This window comes from Piliocolobus tephrosceles, chromosome 2 (assembly GCF_002776525.5).
Source record: "Piliocolobus tephrosceles isolate RC106 chromosome 2, ASM277652v3, whole genome shotgun sequence".
NCBI classification, from domain to species: domain Eukaryota; kingdom Metazoa; phylum Chordata; class Mammalia; order Primates; family Cercopithecidae; genus Piliocolobus; species Piliocolobus tephrosceles.
Genome location: NC_045435.1, coordinates 156365036 through 156387590, shown reverse-complemented (window position 1 = coordinate 156387590; position 22555 = coordinate 156365036). Strand labels below are relative to the sequence as shown.

The 22555-nt window shown below is 50.6% G+C and overlaps 1 protein-coding gene across 1 annotated transcript in view; it reads left to right on the top strand.

Moving 5' to 3' along the window:
* SLCO2A1 (solute carrier organic anion transporter family member 2A1) overlaps positions 1-22555 on the top strand; it is an 87389-nt gene that overhangs the window by 63063 nt on the left and 1771 nt on the right. The window contains exons 4-12 of the mRNA XM_026454168.1: positions 3323-3550; positions 4749-4847; positions 6878-7014; positions 9239-9317; positions 9864-10028; positions 11107-11296; positions 13381-13546; positions 15899-16062; positions 20148-20212. Coding sequence (XP_026309953.1) covers positions 3323-3550; positions 4749-4847; positions 6878-7014; positions 9239-9317; positions 9864-10028; positions 11107-11296; positions 13381-13546; positions 15899-16062; positions 20148-20212 — 1293 coding nt within the window. The remainder of the gene's footprint in view (positions 1-3322; positions 3551-4748; positions 4848-6877; positions 7015-9238; positions 9318-9863; positions 10029-11106; positions 11297-13380; positions 13547-15898; positions 16063-20147; positions 20213-22555) is intronic.

The window sequence follows — 22555 nt, the reverse complement described above, 5'->3', positions numbered from 1 at the left end:
AGAGAAATTTAGAAACTTGCTCAAGAATACATAGGGATAAAACCAAGAATACATAGGGATAAAGCCAATTTCTTAACTCCCTGTACTGTGTTTATTTCATCTTATTGTCCCAGATTCTAGCACACATCCCAGCAGCCAGCCTGTTTCCTGACAGGAAGTAGGTGTAAGGTCCCAGCCACCTCCAGAGGTCAGAGAGCTCCTATGTCTGAAGGTGGCTAGGGATGGAGGAAATCTTCCCATGCCGTGTTCTTCCATCCTTGAAAAATGTGTGTTCTGTCTTTTCAAACTGCCATCAGACTTGATTTCAGTTTGGACTTTGAGTCAGACATATGCAGGTTCGGATCCCAGCTTTACCCCCAAACCAGCCGCTTAGGTATGGTCTTATGTAGTCTCCTGCTCACAATAACCGCTGTGGGCAGGAGACCACATACCTCACAACCTTGGCACAGGGCCTGGCCCAGTAGTACATAGGGCTTTGACATTTCTGGTGCTAGGACTTGGGTCTCTACCGTAGAGCCTGTCAATCAGAGAGAGGCCCAACACTCCACAGGGGAGAGGTGGTGGTGGGGTGTGGTGGGACTTAGGCTCACCTAGCTCAGGGCAGCACAAGTGAGAATTAAACTGAATGTCATCAGTGTTAAGTGAGTGAGATTGGTGACATCGGCAGTGGGTTGTGGTTGGTGGGGGTGGGCAGAGACTCAGCTCCACCATTGCAGGCCTAGAGCCTAGAGCAGAAAGAAGGGCAATGGGAATGGGACAAAGAAGAAATGGGAGAGACGCTGTTAAGCTTTGGATATATTTATTTACAAAAACTTTTAATTTGAAAACTTTGTTGCTTTATTTCAAAAGTATCATGTGTTCATTTCAGACAAATTACAAAATAAATGATGAAGGGGTGGCCCACCCCCCCACACCTGTGGGCGTTTCTCATTAGGTGGAACGAGAGACTTGAGAAAAGAAATGAGACACAGAGACAAAGTATAGAGAAAGAAAAAGTGGGCCCAGGGGACCCGCGCTCAGCATACAGAGGACCCACGCTGGCACAGTTCCCTTAGTGTTTATTGATAATTATCTTTACCATCTTAAAGATAAGGGAGTGGCAGGACAATAGGATCATCAAGGGAGAAAATTAGCAGTAAGACATATGGATAAAGATCTCTGTGACATGAATAAGTTAAAAGGAAAATGCTGTGCCTTGATATGCATATGCAAACATCTCCTTAAGCCTTTTAGCAGCATTGCGCCAGCAATTCCCGCCAGCAAGTCCCACCTTATGCCGTAAGGCAGTTTTCTCCTATCTCAGTAAACAGAGCATACAATCGGGTTTTACACCGAGATGTTCCATTGCCCAGGGACGGGCAGGATTTTTAACCAGCAAGCTGCCTTCAGGCACTTGTTTAACAAAGCACATCCTGCACAGCCCAAAATCCATTAAGCCTGAGTCACCACAGCACATGTCTCTTGCAAGGACAAGGTTGGGGGTAGGGTCACAGATTAACAGCATCTCAAATACAGAACAAAATGGAGTCTCTTATGTCTACTTCTTTCTATATAGACACAGTAACAGGCTGATCTCTCTTTCTTTTCCCCACAAAATGAGGCAAATAAAAAAAGATCAGCACAATCTCATTACCCAGAGAAAGCCTTCATCTTCCAGAGGTTGTCTCTGCATATTCAAGTAGTCCACAAACGTTTTATAAATTAGGGAACATATTCTTCTCCAAACTACTAGTTACTATTTTTTAATTCTAATAAGCTGTTCCAGCTGTCTTTCCATGTAAAAAAAAAAAAAGGCTGTATTTTCACCCTAATTCTAAAAGGTTGCATATTATGTCATCATGTGGTCAGGCCACTCTATTTGAATTCTGCCATTGAAAGGCAGGATAATGAACATGGAGTGGGAAGAGGGAGGTACAGAGGGACCCTGACCACAGTCCCTGGCTGCTTGCCTGGATGCTTCCTTCCATGAACACAGCTATTGAAGGTCTAGATGACCCTGACCAAACAGACGCCTTGGCTTCCTTTCCTTGTCCTGGGACAGGCTTCCCTGACTGATGGGGGAGCTCCCGTGACAGCAACTTTCAAATGTGTCCTGCATAGACACCACGTAGAGGGCAGACAACAGTGGGGCCAGGCTGGGCGAGCGGTGTGCGACTGGGGAGAGGGGAAAGGGCAATGAAGAGCACAGACCCCTCTCCCCAGCCCCACCATCCAGGGCAGCCCTGAGCCCAACAGCACCACCGGCACAGTCCAGTGTGAGGAGCAGGGCTAGTCTACGGCGCTCGGTTTTTCTGTCTCTGGGACTTAGGCTCACCTAGCTCAGGGCAGCACAAGTGAGAATTAGACAGAATCCCATGAGTGTTAAGTGAGTGAGATCAGTGACGTCAGCAGTTTCCATTAGCCTGAATGAGGCAGGAAAAGGGGATCTCATGGAAAGGAGCCCTCAAGAACCCCTAAGGCTTTGGAGAGCTGACAATGCTAATCGCTTGGTGTGGGCCAAATTAAAAACAGAGGCGTGGAAGCGGCAGCCCAGCCTGGCAAGGGCCACAGCCACAGGAACCACAGTGCCCACAGGCTTCACCCAGGGTGTCTGGGACACTCAGAGAAGGGCTTCAAGAAGCAGCCTCAGCTTCCCCATCTGTAATATGAGAGGTTGAACTAGAGGGTCTTAAAGCCCCTCCAGCATCAGAAGTTCTGGGAGCTTCCCCAGAATGGCAAGGATATTAAATGTCTTTGGCAGTAGGTCTTCCAGTGTGACTTGGTGCTGGGTTCACTAAGAAGTGAAGGCTCTGGGAGTCACAACCAGGGATGCAACCCAGGTTATAGGTGACACCAACCCAGTGCAACAGCATGACCTCTGTCCTGCTGAAAAGAACCCTGGGGACCCAGAGCCCCAGGGCTGAGCACAGGGTGCTGGAGGCCGACGGGCCTGGGCTTTGACCCTGGAACCCCCTTTTCCAGCTGGGTGCCCCTTTCCTCCATGGATGAAGGTACTGACCTCTCTGTGCTTGCTGCCCACCAGTGCCCATGGAGGAGAAGGCATGGACATTCACGAGAAGAAGATTTCTCTCCACCTGAGAAATAGCAGCTCCTGGGGCCAGGGAGCCCACATTCTACCTCTCTCTCACCTTAGTTTCTAGAGTCCCTCCTGCTGGCCAGACAGAAGGACGTGGTCCTCAGGGGCCATATCCTGTTTGCTAGCACAGTCTCTGGCCAGAGTTGGTCCTTCCCCAAGGGGCCTGGGAGAAAGGCCAGGTTTGGAGGCCAGCCGATGGAATCAGGAGACCAGGGTGGTGGAGACCAGCAAGCACTCTCGTTGCAGGAAACAACAGCCACTTGCAGGCTGAGCTCTGCCAGAAGCATTGGCAGGACCTGCCTCCCAGTAAGTGCCACAGCACCACCCAGAACCCCCAGAAGGAGACCAGCAGCATGTGGGGCCTGATGGTGGTTGCCCAGCTGCTGGCTGGCATCGGGACAGTGCCTATTCAGCCATTTGGGATCTCATATGTGGACGACTTCTCAGAGCCCAGCAACTCGCCCCTGTACATCTGTGAGTCACCGGTTTGAAGAGGGATTTGGGGAGGGGTGAGGTCCTGATGTAACACTTGATGAGGCCCTGGGGGACTAAACTGAAGTCCCACCCTCTTTGCTTACAACCAGCAAATGAATTCAAAAGCCTGGGGATCAGACAGATTTGGTTTGAATATCAGCCCTGTTACCTCCCAGCTATGTGATCTGAGGCAAGTGGCTGAACCCCAGGGCCCCAGGTTTCTCACCTCTAGAATGAAGCTGGTATTATCTGTGCACTGGCTGACTGTGGGATACATGAGATGGCACATGTAACCAGTTAGCTGGTGTTGGGCACTGGACATACCCTAAACCAACAGCTGCTACTGTTGCTGTCTAGTCCTCCAGGCACAGGCCAGGACACACATGTCTTCTCTGAGACATCAACTTAGGGGAAGGTTGGCCTCAAAGAAGCCCATGCAAAGCAGATAGCAGATGACCATGTGAACGCCCAAATCCTTCCCTTAGAACAAGCCACTTTGGGCTGGAAGTGGTGGCTCATGCCTGTAATCCCAACACTTTGAGAGGCCGAGGCAGGTGGATCACCTGAGGCCGGGAGTTCGAGACGAGCCTGATCAACATGGAGAAACCTGCCTCTACTTAAAATACAAAATTAGCTGGGCATGGTGGCGCACACCTGTGGTCCCAGCTACTTGGGATGCTGAGGCAGGAGAATCACTTGAACCCCTGGAGGCAGAGGTTGCAGTGAGCCAAGATTGTACCATTGCACTCCAGCCTGGGCAACAAGAGTGAAACTCCACCTAAAAAAAAAAAAAAAAAAAAAAAAATAGAACAAGCCACTTTGAGCATCCTCAGGGCCCATACTCCAGATGAGACAGACCACCCTCACAGGCTCTGTGGCACCATAAGCTCCTCCGAGGGCCCCCAGCATTGTACCCACAGGGAGCATCACCTGGCATTTTTAAATGCCTTGGAGCCTGTTTCCTTCCTGGCAAGCAGGTCTCTTTGGAAGTTGGCTGGAGGTAGAAATAGCCTTGGTTCTATATGTCTTGGAATCTTGAGTGGTTCTGGCCTTGCTGGTGGGAGATGCCATAGGTGTGGGCTTATCAGGCTTGGGGACAGATGGAGTGACATCTCAAGACTCTCCCTCAGCTTGGGAGCTCCCATGGCCAGACTCTCTCCATTTCTCTCAGTCTCCTTCCCCTTACTTCCATTTCCAGCCATCTTATTTGCCATCTCTGTATTTGGACCGGCTTTTGGGTACCTGCTGGGCTCTGTCATGCTGCAGATCTACGTGGACTACGGCAGAGTCAACACAGGTGAGTGTGTGCAGAGGACACCCACTCCCATCCCCAGCTCCATAAAGCAGCCCCCGGCTGCTTTCAATCAGAACAGAGAATGAAGCTTCAGATCCAGATGTGCTCTGCCACATCCTCATTCATCCCTGCAGTCCCTCGGACAGCTAGGAGCAGACAGTGTGCGCCTCCTCTCTCAGGGCCCACGCTGGCTACTGTGGGGAACAACCTGCTGAAGCAAACTCACTTTCTGTCTTAAGAAGTTTGGAGACCTAGGGCAGGGCCTCAGGTGTTGCCGCCACAGCGCCCATGTTGGTGGTGGCATTAAACATATTTCTATGGTTCTTTGATTCTAAGATATTGCTGGTTCTTTTTTTTTTTTTTTTTTAAAAAGAAACGAGATTTAATAAGAGCTCTTTTGAGGAAAAAAAGAAACACCATATAAAATATACACATGGATGATGACTCACATCCAGAGGGTATAACATGGTGTTTGACTGTGTGGGTGCTGGGATGGGACTGCCTGGGTCTCATCCTGGTTCCATCTCCTACTAGCCAAGTGATCTTAGGCAAGTGACTTTGTCTTTCTGTGCCTCAGCTTCCTCATCTGTAAAATGGAGCTAATGATAGTAAAATAAAGTTGTTGTAAAGATCAGAACAAGCCTGATGTATATTAAGAAGTCAACAGTATGAGTTTGTATTCTTCAACAAGTGGTATGGATGAGAAGATATAGTCCCTAGACACTGGCAAAAGTTCTGAGATAACCATTCGGGGAGCCAGCCCCAGGATGAATCAAGCAAGGGCTTCCTGCCTTTGTGAGCACGTCCCACACTACCCAGTCTCCCACAAGACGGGGAAGGTCAGCACCATAACAGAGGGACAGGCAAAGTGCTGTAGGGTGGAGAGTGTGGGGAGTGTGTGGGTGGGATATGAAGTTCCAGCTCAGCTGGAGCCGTGGCTGAAAGGCAGGACTGAGCCAGACTCCAGGAAGAGCACCCACACCAGTGCCCTGCACACAGGTCAGGTCACAGATATCTGGCAGGTGCTAGTTGCAACCATGCTGCCAGAGCCTAGACTCCCATCCCTAGGACTGTCAGACCACAGTGCCATCTGCATGGTGTCATTTGGCTGTACTTCAAATGAAAGTGGGAAGCCAAGGGGGTGTCTTATGCCTCAGAATCAAGCCATCTCTATCCTTTTGCTGGCACTTCCCGAATTGGTTCCTGGCTCTTGGTTGTCCAAAGAGACCAGCTACTGAGCGCCCAGTCCACTCAGGGCAGTGCCCAGGGATGCTTGTCATGATTTGACTGAGCCGTTCTGCCACCTTCTCCTTCCCTTTATGCCTGGATAGTTTCTTTACACAGAGAAACACAATGGCAGACTTTTACACATGTGCAAGAGAATTGCCAAGAGAAAGCTGCTCCTTTGGAAGCCAGGCAGCTCACACAGTTGATGGCTGTTTCTTTAGGCTTCTAAGGATTATGGGGCCTCTTTTGTTAGGGATCCATAAAGTTGGGAGGCAGTAGTTTAATGGTTAAGAGGGCAGGTTTGCATACCAGGAAGATGTAGGTTTGAAATTGACCAATGAAATGGCACTTACTAGCCTTAACCTGAGGCAAGGGACTTAATCCCTTCTATCCTTAGTTTCTTGACTGGTGAGAAGTGGGCAGACTTGCTAGGAGAACCCAGTGGAAAACAGATGGAAAGCACGTGGTCTAGGGTCTGGCCCATGGTGTGCCCTTGGGAGTGAGAGTCAGCTCCCTTCCTCACTACTCCTACCACGGGCTGGGAGTTGAATAAGGAGGTGAAGGTACTGCTCCCTCCTGCCCGGGGATTTTCTGATGCTCTGCTTCATGTGCAGTGGCCCTGGTCCTCTGGGAAGACCAATAGCTGGGAGAGGGAATGCTGTTTTGACCAAGAATCTAGCTCATGGCTTGCCTCTTCTCCATCCTGGGAAGAAAATCAGTAAGACTCCCTCTGATCAGAGGTTCTGTTTCCAGTAAGGTGAGATCATGCATTCAACAAACACTTGTACCCTTTGGTTTCTCTTCAGCTACAGTTAACTTGGTCCCGGGTGACCCCCGATGGATTGGAGCCTGGTGGCTAGGCCTGCTTATTTCTTCAGTCTTCTTGGTTCTCACGTCTTTCCCCTTTTTTTTCTTCCCTCGAGTAATGCCCATAGGAACAAAGGTAAGGTTCCAAGAGCCCCTGACTCTACCTATGGGAGTTTAAGAAAGGGATGTGGGGGTAGAAAATAAATAGAGCTAAAAAGCTACAGTATGTTAAACAAATCCAGGGTGAAATGTAAACAAATTTCATGATGCAGGACTTCCCAGAGGCTTTGAGAGGTGAGGGTGTTGGTGAATTTCCAAAAGGTGGTATCTGCTCCATGTTCCCTTACCATGTTAGCATCTCGAGGATCAGGAGACCTCCAGGGAACAGTTTGGGAAACACTGAGCTTATCTAAATTGAGCTAAAGAATTAAGAGCCAATAAAAGCCAAGTCTGCAACCCGGCATAGTCAACTTTTACATTTAATAGGGCCTATCAATGTTTGAACCTGAAAAACTGATGGATTTCTAGCATTGAAGAGTATGAGGGTGGCTGAGATTGGAGCCTATTTTGAGCAGGGGACCTTCTGAGCATCTTCGTCATACCTACTGGGGAAAGGAATCAGGGCAGGATGAGAATGGAGAGCAAGGAAGAGAAGTCTGGGTAGGGGCTTGATGTCAAGCTGAAGGGTCTAAAGATTGTTCTGATTTCATGAAGTTCTGGGGCACTGCAGTGACTGGGTGGCTACTTGGGTGGCAATATGGCAGCTAGGTTGAGTTTAGAGGGTAGGGAAGGAATGGAAGCTGCAGATCTGAAGAGGCCAGTGCAGAGACCAGGTGAGAGATGGGGAATGCAGCAATGGTTGTCGGAGAGCTGGGACAGGGCAAGGATAAGGATAGACATTCCTAGGGTGGATGCCCAGAAGGGCTCAGCGGTGAGCTGGCTTGGAGGAGAAGAAGGAGCTAAAGTTTATGCCTAGGCTTCAAGGTCCAAAATAGAGCACAATGTTTGACAATGAGGTATATAAAATCTAGGCCCAGCTGGGGGAAGAGGGGCAGGGGTGGGAGGACCTCAGCTTGTCTTGGGGAAGAATTTCAGAGGTTGGCTGCACATCATGCAGGTGCTGGGGTCAGGCAGGGTTTGAATGCAGCTCTTCTACTTATAAACCAGCTGAGTTGGCCAGGTGTGTAATCTCACACTTTAGGAGGCCAAGGCAGGAGGATTGCTTGAGCCCAGGTTGAGATTGGTGGGTAGGGAAGGAACGAAGTTCAAGACCACCCTGGGCAACATAGCAAGACCCCATCTCTACAAAAAAAAAATTTATTTTAAAAACTTAGCTGGGCATGGTGTTGAGTGCATGTAGTCCCACCTACTTGGGAGGCTGAGGTGAGAGAATCACTTGAGCTCAGGAGTTCAAGACTGCAGTGAGATATGACTGCACCACTGCACACCAGCCTGGGTGACAGAGTGAGACCCTGCCTCTAAAAAAATAATTTAAAAAATTAAAAAGCAATAAACTAGCTGAGTGATCTTTGCCAAGTTTCTTTGTTCCTAAGATTCCTCTTCTTTACAGTGCTCCAGCTAATTAGAGTAGCGATATGGGAAGGAGTTGTGAGGAATGAGACAAAGCATGTGAATACTGGGCATGGGCCCAGCAGGGAGTAAGCACTCAGTGAATGGGAGAGCCTATTCCTGGCGATGAGTTCCTGAGTTCCCGGCAGGATCCTAAGGCTGTCAGAGGCCAGGGGCCTCACATCTGAAAGGCAGCTCAGAGCTGCAGGGCCTTAAGCTGGAGCTGACAAGGTCAGGAGAGGTAGGAAGGTTCCCTGGGGTAGTATACCCAAGAAAGTGCAGGTAAAGGTTTAGGACAGAGCCTTGAGCAGCACTCACCTTTAGGCTCAGGAGGAAGCAAGAATCCCAGAGAGGAGATAGAAAGGGGGAGGAGGGTGGGGCTGGAAACAGACGGCATTCTAGACTAGAGTGTCCCAGAAGCCAGTATCCCCTGGAATCTGAGCGTAGGGGAGAAGTGTAGCCATGACAGATGGGGGTGAGGAGTGGGGTCCAGGAAGACACCTTTGGCAACAGTCATGGGAAAGTTAGATATGAAATAATATGCCCACAGGTATCGTGGGAGGCATTGACATAGATGTGTTTTGATTGTCGGCTAAAACACCGGGCTCACGGAAATGCAGGTGTTGTTTGCTTCAAGAGAGCATTCTCTGGATGCCCTCCCATGCACACACGCCTGGGGCGGCTCACCTCCGCCCAGCCTTGAGCCTCTGAGGCCAGAGACTCAAGGGCCAAGGGAAGGGTGGCTGCAGTGAGCCTGGGCCGTGAACATTCACCTGTTTCATTGCCTTCAGAGGAATCCTGCCACAGCGGACGAAGCAAGGAAGTTGGAGGAGGCCAAGTCAAGAGGCTCCCTGGTGGATTTCATTAAACGTAACTGACCCTGCAGCCCTGGGTGGGCTGGTGCAGTGCAGGGGAGGGGATAATGGCCAGGGGACCCCAGCCCCTGTGGTATTGTATGTGGTAACGGGCAGTAGGAGCAGATGGCCCAGAACTGGCCCATCCCCTAGGTGTGCCTGCAGCCCAGGGCTTCTGTCAGGGATCCTGGTGACCACTACTTTGCAGGTACCGGGAGACCCAAATTGCACTGGATCAGTCACGTGGCCACCCCGCGGTCTGGTCCCATGTTCTTCTCCCACTTCCCCTCTTGCCTTCTTGTGGAGGTGGCAGGCACGTGAGGAGACTGTTTCCAGTGTTAGTCCTATTTCTATCTGCCTGCCGCCTGGTTTCTTTCAGGCACTGTGAGCATGTGGAGAGGGGGCTCGAGTGGCTGTATGCCCCTAGACTGGTCACAGAACATCCCGGTGCTCAGATTCTGCCCCTTCCTAGAAAAGAGAGTTGCTCAGAAGGAGGGGGCAGGAAGGGGTGCCCCATGCTGGCGGCCACAGAAGCCGGCTCTTGACGGCGGTCTGTTCCCAGGGTTTCCCCGCATCTTTCTGAGGCTCCTGATGAACCCGCTCTTCGTGCTGGTGGTCCTGGCCCAGTGCACCTTCTCCTCGGTCATTGCTGGCCTCTCCACCTTCCTCAACAAGTTCCTGGAGAAGCAGTATGGCACCTCAGCGGCCTACGCCAACTTCCTCATTGGTGAGTCCACAGGGTGCTGCAGGAGCCGCAGGGCTTGCCTGGGCCAGGAGGCAGGCACTCCAGCCACCCGCTCAGGGATGGGTGCAGGCCAGACCGGACACAGGCAGGGCCGGAGGAGGACTGCCCAGGAGAAAGAATTTTAAGGACAGTTTTCCTGGTTGGCAATCTAGAAAGTTCTTGGCAGATTTCTGACTCCTATCCTTCCAGTCAGGAGTGGGTGGAGGCTGGGGGCTGCCTTCCTCCCTGTAAAGGGGCTGGAAGTCTGACAGCTTCCCAAAGGCCCTGACATCATCAGGGACAACACAGGAAAGAGGGAAGGTTGAATTTGAGGTTAGACAAAATGCCTCCTGGGTTTTCTCTTCTTCTCCAGGGACCTGAAGATATTTGCTTTGGTTAGAGAGTACACGGTTTAGTGATTCTCAACTGAGGCTGCACCAGAGGCTCCTCTGGAGAGCTTTACAAAACACAGATGCCCGGCCCTACCCCAGGCTAATGAAACCAGAATCTCTGGAGGTGGGGCCCAGCGTTAGTATTTTTTCAACTGTGTTGAGAACTACAGATGTGGTCCCACCAAGTACCCTAGGAAATCATTGGGCCCAACTCACAGGTGAGCTTAACCATATGGAGTTGGCGAGGTGATCAGTGCATGAGATTTGAGGGTGACTCCCGTGCACCCCCTGGCTGGTCCTTGGCTATGACTTTACCCCTCAGGCCTTCCATCTCTGACTGGTACATAGGGGTCATCACTCCCGTGTTGCTAATGTGGTCCCATGCAAAGAGGCCCCAAGGAATGAAAGGTGCTTAATAAATGCATATTCAACCCACATCTCTTAAGCTGCAAGAACCCCACTTCTGTATTCTTTGTATAGACCAGGCAATCCTGTCTCAAGATATTTCTCTAGGTGTGCCTGGCAAGCAGTAGATGCTCAATTAATGTCAGCTATTTATATTACAATTTAACATACCAAATGTTCCTTCCTGAAGCCATGCTTCCTTCTCAGTGATCCAGCTCACTGTTTGTAGCCCCATGCAGTCCCAGGCCTGTGCACCTGGATCACCTGCTTCTTTTCACTTATAGGTGCTGTGAACCTCCCTGCTGCAGCCTTGGGGATGCTGTTTGGAGGAATCCTCATGAAGCGCTTTGTTTTCTCTCTGCAAACCATTCCCCGCGTAGCTACCACCATCATCACCATCTCCATGATCCTTTGTGTTCCTCTGTTCTTCATGGGATGCTCCACCCCAACTGTGGCCGAAGTCTACCCCCCTAGGTAATGGGAATAAGGGGCACAGAGATCCCCTTTGCTAGGGCCAGGGCCTAGATTCGGCTGTTATACATCTTCCTTCCTGTTTCCTCAACTCTCTTCTCTGCTGTACACATTTGTTTTTTTTTTTTTAGACAGATTCTGGTCTTGCTCCATCACCCAGGCTGGAGTGCAGTGGCGTGATCACTGCAAACTCCACCTCCCAGGTTCAAGTGTTTCTCCACCTCCCAGGTTCAAGTGTTTCTCCACCTCCCAGGTTCAAGGAGTTTGCTCACTGCCAACTCCACCTCCCGGGTTCAAGTGTTTCTCCCAGGTTCAAGCAGTTCTCATGCCTCAGCCTCTCAAGTAACTGGGCTTACAGGTGTGTACCACCACACCTGGCTAATGTTTCTATTTTTACAAACATTAAACAAACATTTAGTTGAGGTGGGGTTTCACCATGTTGGCCAGGCTGGTCATAAACTCCTGACCTCAAGTGATCTGCCTGCCACAGCCTCCCAAAGTGCTGAAATTACAGGCGTGAGCCACCCCGCCCGGCCCACTTTTGATCTGATCTCTCACGTGGCAACTTAGAAAATCAGGTCTTGAATGGTATGCTCCATTATGAGAAGAGATCAAAGGCTCTTACTGGGCCACCAGCAATCAGGGTTAGAGTTCTGTTTTCTTAAGAAGCACCAAAAACTAATTTGTTTGATTTCAGGATGAATTTGTAGGGCTGTGAGCCACAGGAACCAGGAAATAAGCTATGTTTAGCATCAGCTCTGTGCTGGCTAGAATTTCAGTTTCATTGAGCTGCTGAAGAGAGATGAAAGGAGACTTGAAAAGATCTGGAGAATAATGAGAGTGATGGCAGACTTGAAAAATTAGGGCAGGTGAGGAGGAGGGCAGGTAAAGTCTGCCTGTCGGTTTGCAGACAGCGATATGGGTCACAATGTTAACTTGGGCTTTATGTTCAGGAAGAGCTTCAGAGCCCTGTGAGGGGGAGGATGCCAAGCAAGGGGCATTTTATTTTTTTTTTCCTGGGTACCACCTGTCAACAAGCTTTTTTTTAGACTTTGCCTAATGAAGTTGCAACATTTGGAGATGCTGTACCTTTTAGCCCTGGTATTTTCTCTGTCTTTTTTTCTTTGAAATGACCTCCTCTGTCTTTGGTGGGTGAAGGAGAGAAGGGGTTTGAGGGAAGGGAGGGTTGCTTGGGGTAGGGAGCTCACCCCTGGTCTGTACGGCACTTCTGCAGGCTGACTGTGGACTGAGAAAAGTCGAGAAGCCTTTGGGCCTTTTGGCAGCATCCATTGGTAGTTTAGCACACGGCTTTGTCCTCAGACAGGCCTGGCCTCTATGCCAGTGCTCCGTACTAGTTGGGGGAGTTCCTTACCTTATCTAAGCTTTGGTTTTCTAATCCACAGAAGGTGAGTAATTCACTGTAGACTCCTTGTGATGACTGTGCATGAAAGCCCCCGGGCACAGCGTCTGGCACATGAGATGAACTCTCATTTGTACAGTTATACTAGTGAAATATCTGGGCAGTGGTTTATCAGCCCCTTTCCCAACCCTCCCTGAAGAAGGTCATGAATATCAGATACTGGGGAACAGTGAGATCAACCAGTGAAAGCTCTGGTGGAAGCTCATGGGGATGCAGTAACCTAGGCAAGGTCTACATTAAGCCAGGAGACAGAGAGCTAACTAAATCCTGGATTGCCTCAGCGGTCCCAGCCACTGTTTTTCAGGCTGAAGAAGAGGGAAGGTGAATATTGTCTGTGACCTGCCCACTGCAGCTGCCCTTTCTGGTTAGTTGGTTGTCTTGACCCCTACTGTGGCGGGGGATTCACCAGTCAGGCCTTCCCAGCGCATAATTAGTGGATTTGGGCTCCCAGTGGCAGAAGAAATGGAGAGATGCCGTGACCACTAAACAGTGGCAAATTCACTGTTGGCTCCACCAGGCATAATTCACATCCCAGGGTGGCACTGGCCCAAAATAAATAAAGATGCACAGACACACTCACCAGGCCAGGAACTCACACTGGGCTGGAGGGTAGGGTTTTTCTTTGGTCTTGCTTTGTTTGACTCCCCGTTTCCTCTTTTGCTGGCAGCACATCAAGTTCTATACATCCGCAGCCTCCCGCCTGCCGCAGGGACTGCTCGTGCCCAGATTCTATCTTCCACCCGGTCTGTGGGGACAATGGAATCGAGTACCTCTCCCCTTGCCACGCTGGCTGCAGAAACATCAACATGAGCTCTGCAACCTCCAAGCAATTGGTAAGGGCAGCCAGGGTCCAGAGGCAAGAGGAGCCCCACGGGATCTCGGAGCTCAGTGCATGCCCTCAAAGACTGTTTCTCGGCTCCAGGATAGGCGGGGCTCCACACACACACTCATTGCCAGCATCCTGGCCTCCTCTGAGCCACATCCAGCCTCTCTCTACCTCCCTACCCCTGGGGTCATGACCAGATGCCGACAGCCCACAGTCAATTAAAGACTGGCCGACATCCAACAAATTCACATTCTTGAGGCCTAACTGCTCAGAGCAGAAACCAGTCAAAGCACTCCTTCAGCTGAGGCCTTTGAGCCCCATCCTGAGGATCCTCATGGGCATCTCTGGGTCCTGCAGGCTGGCCGTGGCCCAGATAAATTGAGGGCATTAGGCTTCTGTGACATGGACCTGGAAGGGTAGAGCCAGAAGCAGTAGCTGAGGGCATTTGGTTCAACCCCTCAGCTCCCAGGTGTGGCCACATGGCTGGCCTGAAGTCATTCAGCTATTTCGGGCTGACCTGGGACTTGAACCCAGGGCTCTGCCTCAGTTTGGGGCACTTCTATTCAAAGCTATTTATCTTCTGGCCACCAGCCTTCCACTTGGGCAGCCTCCATTCACTGGACTCGCTTGGCAAAGTACAGTCCATTTTTCTGTGGCTCCACACCTCCTAGGATCAGCCAGCAGCAAACTGACTTGAGTCATTTGTTTAGTTATTCAATAAACAGAACACTGGGCACAGCCTGAGTGCTGAGGATGTGATAGTGAACCCATCAGACAAGGTCCTTGTTCTCATGGAGTGTGCATTCTATCAAATAAACACACAGAGTAATTCTAGAAAGTAACCCATGCCATGGAAGGACTTAATAGGATGGAGAGTTCCCAGGGGCCTCCCGGAGAGGGTGACATTAGAACTGAACAACCAGAAGAACAGAATTCTATGTACAGCAGGAGCAGTGCATTCCAGCTAAAGGGAGCAGCAAGTACAAGTCCCATGGGCATGAATGTACTGGGCACGCTGTAGGAAAGAAGAGAAAGGGCCAGGCTTGGTGCTGCAGGACGAGTGTCACGCCCAGCTGGCCAGGGAGCAGGCAGGAGCCAGAGCCAGGCAGGCCAGGCTTAGGAACTGCTGAGCAATGAGAAGACTGTGCAGTTAATGTAAGCTAGGAACATGCCTTATTCCCTTAAGCCTGTATGGAGGAGATGGGCAAGGCTAGCGCCCAGTTACCAACCTCCTCTAAAAGGACGGGGCAAGGCTGCTGCCACTGCCACCTCTGCGGGCAAAGGAGTGTGGCTCCCAGGCAGAGGAAGGACAAGGAACTTGGACAAGATGCTCTTTGAGTTGCCTTCCAGTTGTGGTGGCTTCTGTGGTTTTCTTATCTTTGTTAACTTACCTCTGAGTCACTTATTTCCAGAAATAATCTTGGCAAGTTTCCCGTAACAGCATACGTACCTCAAGACAAAAATCCATTAGCAAAATATCAAGAAAAAAACAGTAAATTATAAAGAAAAAAGTCTCTATTTAAAAAATCTACACTGAGGAGAGTAACAGCAATATTGTATATAACTAACTTTGGAGTTTCCTAGGGGCCAAGTCAAGAGGGTGCATAGTTACCACTGTTGGCAGACGGAAACATACTAGTCCATTAGTTCCAATATTAGTCCTGTAACTGCTTGGACACTGAAATTGTCACAGGCTGGGCCATCTGACAAGGTCAGCGAAGGAAGGTGAAGACCACCAGACAAGGGCAGTGGCCACCAACGTGAGTTGGACAACAGTATTGAGCCATACGGACTTGCAGACTTGAGACAGACTTTTCAGGAGTCCCTTTTAGGCAGAAGGAGTTTCTTTCAGGCAGGGAACTCCGGCAAAGGCCTGACAGAATCAGAACTCAGGGAATTCCACTGTGTTCCCATTGCCCTCCTACTGGTTATCCCTCCCTCTGCAATAAACACACAAACAGCAAAAACAACAATCTGCAAAACCGCTACTGCTGGGCACAGGAGGCCTGGCCCAAAGGAGAGCCCTCCTGGGCCCCTGGCTCCAAGCTGGGGGTGGGGCGCCTAGCCTGGCAGTGTTCCCGGGCATCCAGAGGCAGACGTGACTTCTGGAGGAGTCCAGCCCATCCCAGAAGATGGTTTCTGTTGCCCAAACAGTGACAGAGGTGGGACCCCTGGGGCAGCTTGAAACCCTCACCTGGCCTCCTCAGCCTCAGCCAGCTTCCCTGGGAACCAGATCCAGAGAACACAAGGGTTGGAACCGAAGTCTCCAGCAAGAGCTGGTGCAGACCTCTGACCTCTGAAGTGGGTGAACGTGAAATCATCACAGATTTCCCCTTTTCCCCTCCCCTTCTTCTTCAAGATCTATTTGAACTGCAGCTGTGTGACTGGGGGATTCGCTTCAGCAAAGACAGGATCGTGCCCTATCCCCTGTGCCCACTTCCTGCTCCCGGCCGTCTTCCTCATCTCCTTCGTGTCCCTGATAGCCTGCATCTCCCACAACCCCCTCTACATGATGGTTCTGCGGTGAGTGGCAAACCTCTGGGGGTCTGGGGCGTGGCTTCTCCTTCCCCACAACTCCCTTTGACTTTGCACCTAGTTGCCTGTTTCTCATTTCTCCCCCCTTTTCTCACCCTCAGAGTCCTTTGAATGACAATGGGCAATGTTCTTTTGCTGAGGGGAAATAATAATAATGGCAACAGTGCTGGCAGCCCTGCCCTGGGAGGCGCTGTGCTGAGCTCCTCATTGCAGGGCCTCATTCAGTCCCACAGCATCCGTGTGACACAGGCCCTGTTGGCCCCTCCACTCTGAACATTGGAGGTTAAATCAAGCCTAGGCTGGGCGCGGTGGCTCATGCCTGTAACCCCAGCATTTTAGGAGGCCGAGGCAGGGGCATCATCTGAGGTCAGGAGTTCAAGACCAGCCTGGCCAACATGGCAAAACCCCATCTCTACTAAAAATACAAAAATTAGCTGGGCGTGGTGGCCGGTGCCTGTAATCCCAGCTTCTTGGGAGGCTGAGGCAGAAGAATCACTTGAACCTGGGAGGCGGAGGTTGCAGTGAGCCAAGATTGTGCCACTGCACTCTAGCCTGTGTGACGGAGTGAGCCTCCGTCTCAAAAAATAATAATAATTAAAACAAAAATCACTAGCCTCGTATGGCAGAGCCAGTGAATGGCTGAGCCACTTGTTGAAGCCAGGCTGCCTGGCTCCACACCTTGGAAATGCCTGTAGGTTTGCTTATTTTTAAATTCTAAAAGAAATGAGAAGAGCAAAGAGAATTTAGTTGGATGCATAAAACCAAGGCAGGAAAATGTGGAAAGTTTCAGAGTCAGAGTGAGGGCTATGGAAAAAGATGAAAATGAGAAAATCCTGGTATGATTGGCTCCAGGACCAAGTCCTCAGGTCAGGAAGGGAGTGGCTGGCCAGAGCTGGAGGGGAGGAGCAGGGTGTCCCGTTACAGCTGGCAGCTGGCAATGATGACTTTGAGGTTGTCACTGGGAATGACCTGCTCTTCACCTCACTGGCTGCAAGGAGAAAACAACATTTGTACCGAATTCACCTAACCCACCCCTGCTGCCCTCCCTCCTGTCCTCACTCACCCCGCAAGTAGAGAGGGCAAAAACGCAGGATTTGGACTCCCGGTGCCAGGATCAAAGTCCCTGCTCTGCCACATACGGGCTGTGTTAGGGTGTTGCCTAGCCTCATTGAGCCTCAGTCTCCTCATTCATGAAATGATGATAATGATATCGACCTCAAAGGGTTGGTGTCAGGATTACACGGTAAATTGCTTTGTAAATATAAGGTGTTCTATATATTTGTAAATATAAGGTGTTCTATATAGATATATGTTAATTATCACTATTAATCAAATAACAATAATAATAATAATAATTTACAGCTAGCTAGGTGTCTATGACCTGTTTTCCCCAGAAGGCTCAGAGAAAAGGAAGGAGCAGATGCAGCCACTTGTTGGGATCTGGGATTTTACCCTATTTATAAGTGAGCTATCAAGTTAGCTTGAAAGCTATCAAATCAAATACTATTTCAAGGATGCTGGCAGAAGATGTGAGACTCCTGGGTCAAAAACAAAATACTTTGTTACAGCACAAAAAGCACAAAACTTAGGGTGTGCCAGTTATCCTTGCCCCCCAAATCCTACAGGGGTGACACGGAGAGGCCCAGGTGCACACTTTGTAAGAACACTGAGCATAGAAGAGCCACCGCTTCTACGGTGACCAGTGAGCAATGCTGCTCCTGGTCTTGAAGGAAACGTTAACTCATGCCTCAGGGTTGCTCATTGCAACTACGACTCTGAGAAACGGTGCGGGAAAACAGCAGTCAGGACCTTGCATATTGAGCTTACTCAGCAAGAAGGTGCAGGGATGCTTGGAACCCACAGCGTGCTGCCTTCCCTGACGCCACAGTCACTCCCTTCTCTACTGCTCCCCATCCTGCGCATTCAAAGCACTGACACCTTCACCTGAGACTCTTCAGCAGGCTTCCCTTCTTGCACCTTGGGTCAGATGGACCACAGTGGACCCTCTAGCCCTGACATAAAATTACACGAGGCCATGATGAGGAGACGGGACAGGGTAAGAAAATCTCCCTGGCAAGTCCCTGTGCAGCAGGGAAAAGGGCAATCCCTGTCAAATCTCCTCCCAGAGGACTCCTGTTAAATCCCAGGGACGAGGAAGTCAAGAACAGAGCATCATTTCAACCACAGGATGGGCTTCTCTAGAAAAAGCTCTCCTTTCTAGATCGAGTGGGGCTAGGGGGTGGAGAGGAGGCCCCCGGATCCCACAACGATTTAAAGATAAATCCCACTGGGAAACATGACAGAATTGATGCTATTTAGTGTGAAGAAGGAGAGGCTTAAAGATGACTTCGTAGGCCGGGTGTGGTGGCTCACACCTGTAATCCCAGCACTTTGGGAGGCCGAGGTGGGTGGACCACCTGAGGTCAGGTGTTGAAGACCAGCCTGGGCAACATGGCAAAACCTTGTCTCTACTAAAAATACAAAAGCTAGCCGGGCATGGTGGTGGGCACCTGTAGTCCCAGCTACTCAGGAGGCTGAGGCAGGAGAATTGCTTGAACCTGGGAAGCAGTGGTTGCAGTGAGCTAAGACTGAGCCACTGCACTTCAGTCTGGATGACAGAATGAGACTCTGTCTCAGAAAAAAAAAAAAAAAAAATGACTTTGTAGGTGACCCAAGCATTATTTGTATGAGTCCTGGCCCCCAGTTAGCCGTGGGAACACAAGCTGGAAGTGAAGGCTAGCTGACAATGTGGAAGGAGAAAGAGAGGTCAGAAAGCCAGCTTTCATTTCAAAAGCCAAATTGGGGTGGCCAAGTCCCATTTCATTGAGAATCTAGGGGAGCCTGCCCAGGGCAAGGGCCAAGACAAGGCAGGCATCTATTATGAACTGGGCCACTGGAGGGACCTGTAGGCACTACAGGATTTGAGACACTTTACACTGGGGGGCCCCAAGGGGTGCCTCTTCCCCTGCCCCCGGTATTTCTCTCACCGGGCCATCCCTCAGGGGCTGGGCAAAGGTTACTTTCCAGTTTGCTAGCGGAACTGTGATGGTGGTGGTGAAACAAACCATAGGTAGAGGCCTGGGGATTACTTCTGAGCTCCCTTCCTCACTGTCCCCTAGTACTGAAAGCTCTTCCCAACAAGCACCCACCGGGAGTGTGTGTGCTCAGAGCACAGAGAGTCCTGGAGTAAAGTCACTCATCAGGTGCCTCTGCTGGCCAGCTGCTGGCTCCCCACCTTGTGTGGGGGTGTCCTCTCCCTCTCTCCACTCCCCAGCTGGGATGGCAGGACTGTCCCCCGCTCTCTCTGAATCTCCTTCCTTAGCCAAACACATTTTCCTCCCTGAAGGAAGATGGTTAGGGGCAGGACCAGCTACCTAATTTGCAGGACCTATTGCAAATGAAAATGTAAAGCCCCTGGCTCAAAAATTAAGAATTTCCAGACAGCTGCAGCAGAGCATTAAGCCAAACATGGGACCTTTCCGAGGGTGGAGTTGTATGCACACACCCGCAAGCTCGCCCGGGGTAGGGAATTCTTCTAGCTGTGCACAGAAGCCTGCAGCCCAAGGGCTCTAATTACACTTTGCAGCAGGGCTGTCTTTTTACTGGTATAAGACATTCTGTGGGAGTTGTTCAGACTTGCTGCTATCAACACACCCACAGCATCGTTCTCTCCACTCCTAGCCTCTACTGCCCTCTGCTTCTTGAAGGGGGCTCTGGGCAGCCCTGAAAATCACACAGACCAGTGGTTCTCAGTGGTGCATCAGAATCTCCTGGAGGTAAAATACAGATTGCTGGGCCCCATCCCCAGACTTTCTGACTCAGTAAGTCTGGGGTGGGCCTGAAAATCTGCATATCTAACAAGCTCCTAGGGGATGCTGATGATCCAGGGACCACGCTTTGAGACCACTGATGTAAAGAACTAGAGCATTCAGCCCAGGTGAACCCAATCACCAGAGGGCTCATCAGGCTGCATGAGAGTTGGTTCTGACCCGCTCTGAGGCTGGCTGGCCCTTACCCAAGGGATCGTGCAGCCCTGAATCCTCCCACTGCTGATTTGCTGTCTCTCTTTTCAGTGTGGTGAACCAGGAGGAAAAGTCATTTGCCATCGGGGTGCAGTTCTTGTTGATGCGCTTGCTGGGTAAGTGTCTAAGACCGCTCTTCCCAAAAGTGGCCCCAGGCGATGGGGCATCCGAGGGCTATGGGTGCAAGGTAGCGATGGGGGAAGCACCATCTCATCTCCATGGCAAAGCGAAGCTGTGCATAATCAACAGCAGATGCCAAAATCCATGTGGACGGTTTCCCAGATTGCTTGAGGTTAGGAAAGACTCCATCTATGGCATTCATTCCTAACTAAGTTATGTAAGAAAAATTAAAAGTGAACACAGCTGAGAATACCTAATAGAGTGTTAAAGGCAGGTATTTTTAAATCTTTCTCCCAAAACTCACTGTAGGAACAAAACTTTGCCTTCCTGCCAAGCCGGAGCAGCGGCTGAGCCCAGCCCTGGCTTCCTTTCCATTTACAAAATTCACTCCTCCTAAAACTATTGAGCAAGTTTCTTCCACGTGGGGCCCTCTGCTGGTGAGTTCTGCCTGCCCTCAAGCAGTCCACAGCCCACCAGAGGAATGGCGCTGTGCACAAGTGATCAACAGTGCCCGGCGGGAGGGCGAGCTGCTTGAGGCAGCAGGGGTGCTCTCCCGGGGTACCTGGGCTGAGGGCTGGGGGCACAATGCAGGCCCGTTCCTGGACTGCTCACACTGGCTGCTCCTTCTTGATACATCTGTACACTAGACTTTAACACAAGGCAGTAATAGAGGGATCCTTGTAATGTCAGGCACACAGAAGTAAAGGGACCTAACTGAACTGAGGATGTATTAATCAAGGGTGCAAACTACAGAGGGGAATGTCCAGCAAGAGGAACTTCAGTTACTATAAGGTGTCATTTCTGACCATAAATGCTGAAATGACATATAGCCCACTGTGCCTCGTTACCCAGGGACCAGGTCAACACCCCGCCCTGCGGTGAGAGCAGCGGCTTCCATCCCCATTTTGAGATGTGTTGGTGATGTTCCTACTGGGGCCAGGTGAGCGGGAGCCCTTGCTGGGCCCAATCCAACCCCAGGTTGGGAGAAGTGTTTGGATGATGGGAATGAACCAGCTTTTTCAGTGGGATTTCTTGTTCCTCTAGTCCCTGCAGAGCCTCTTTAGACCCTGCTCCTGCTGCCTACATTATACACAGAGGAAGCAGGGCGGCAGGATCTACCTGTCCTCCCAGCAGAGGCTCTGTTGTCATCAGAGCTCCTTATTTTCATTTATAACTTAACTTTCTCTAAAACTTCTGCTGCGAAGGAGACCTCACATTCCTCTCAGCCCATCCAGCAACTAGGACAGGCTCTAAAGAGCCCTTTCCTGCTTCCTCCAGCAACCTCGAAAATGACCTTGAAAACAAGGACTCTCTTGACTGTCTCGCACTGCTTGAAGCACTTGCTGCGTTTGTTTTTCCATTTGAGCTCAGATAACTCAATGTGGGACCACAGTGAGAAAACCCAGGCCTGGAGGGGTTCCATGTATCACCCAAGAACACAATCCACTCTTGGGTAGATAAAAGGACTTCCTATTACAGGTTTTAAATTACCCATTGGGATTGGGTCGACAATGTTTCTGGACTTCGTTTCTACCCAGGGAAGTGTCACATGTCACTCTGCCTGGCCGGTTTTCATCCCTCTGTTCATCTGGAGACTTGGGAGTGAGCAGGACTTGAGTGGAGAGGCTTCTTCTTGTAGTTTCCCACTTGTGGGCAGCGCCACAAGTGGAATATTGTCTGTCTTTCTTCTGGAAGCAGCTGCTTACAGGGCCCTAAACAAAGTCTGGGAGGTTGTTCTCAGCACGCTGGTTCTGAGAATGGGATGGGCCAGCCTTGGTGTAAATCCTGGACAAGCCCCTCCCCAGTCCAGTAACTGCCTAGAGCTGTAGCTAGTGGTACACCACCCACGGGTAGTGTAGGCGTCCAGAATATTTAACAGCCAGGAAGGCATAGCCCCTGCCGAGCCAAATCTTAGCACTCAGCTGCTGGGAAGTTCGGGGGCCTGGAGAAGAAGCTCTGAGAAGCCAGGTATTGGGAGGTCTACAGAGGGGTATTGTCTAATCCAATAGGGCAGCTTGGTGTGGTGGAAGTGCATGGGATTCGAACCTCCATAAACCAGGGTTCAAAGTCCTGCCTTGACTTCTCTTGGCTATGTTACAGTGTCCCAGCCAAGAACCCCTTCCTCTTCCCTAAAAAGTGGGCACCCACACCTCAGGGCCAGTGTGAGCACCTGAGAAGTCGATGCCCGGAGAGCCTCCTGCCACACAGTGGAGGCCCATGTAGCTCCTCTCTGAGCGGATCTCAGAACTCTGTTGGATGTCTGAGCTGGCATCAAGGTGATCTCTCTGACTTACTCTGCCTTGAAAGAATGGCCCAGGTCCCTTTTCTCTTCTAAGCCT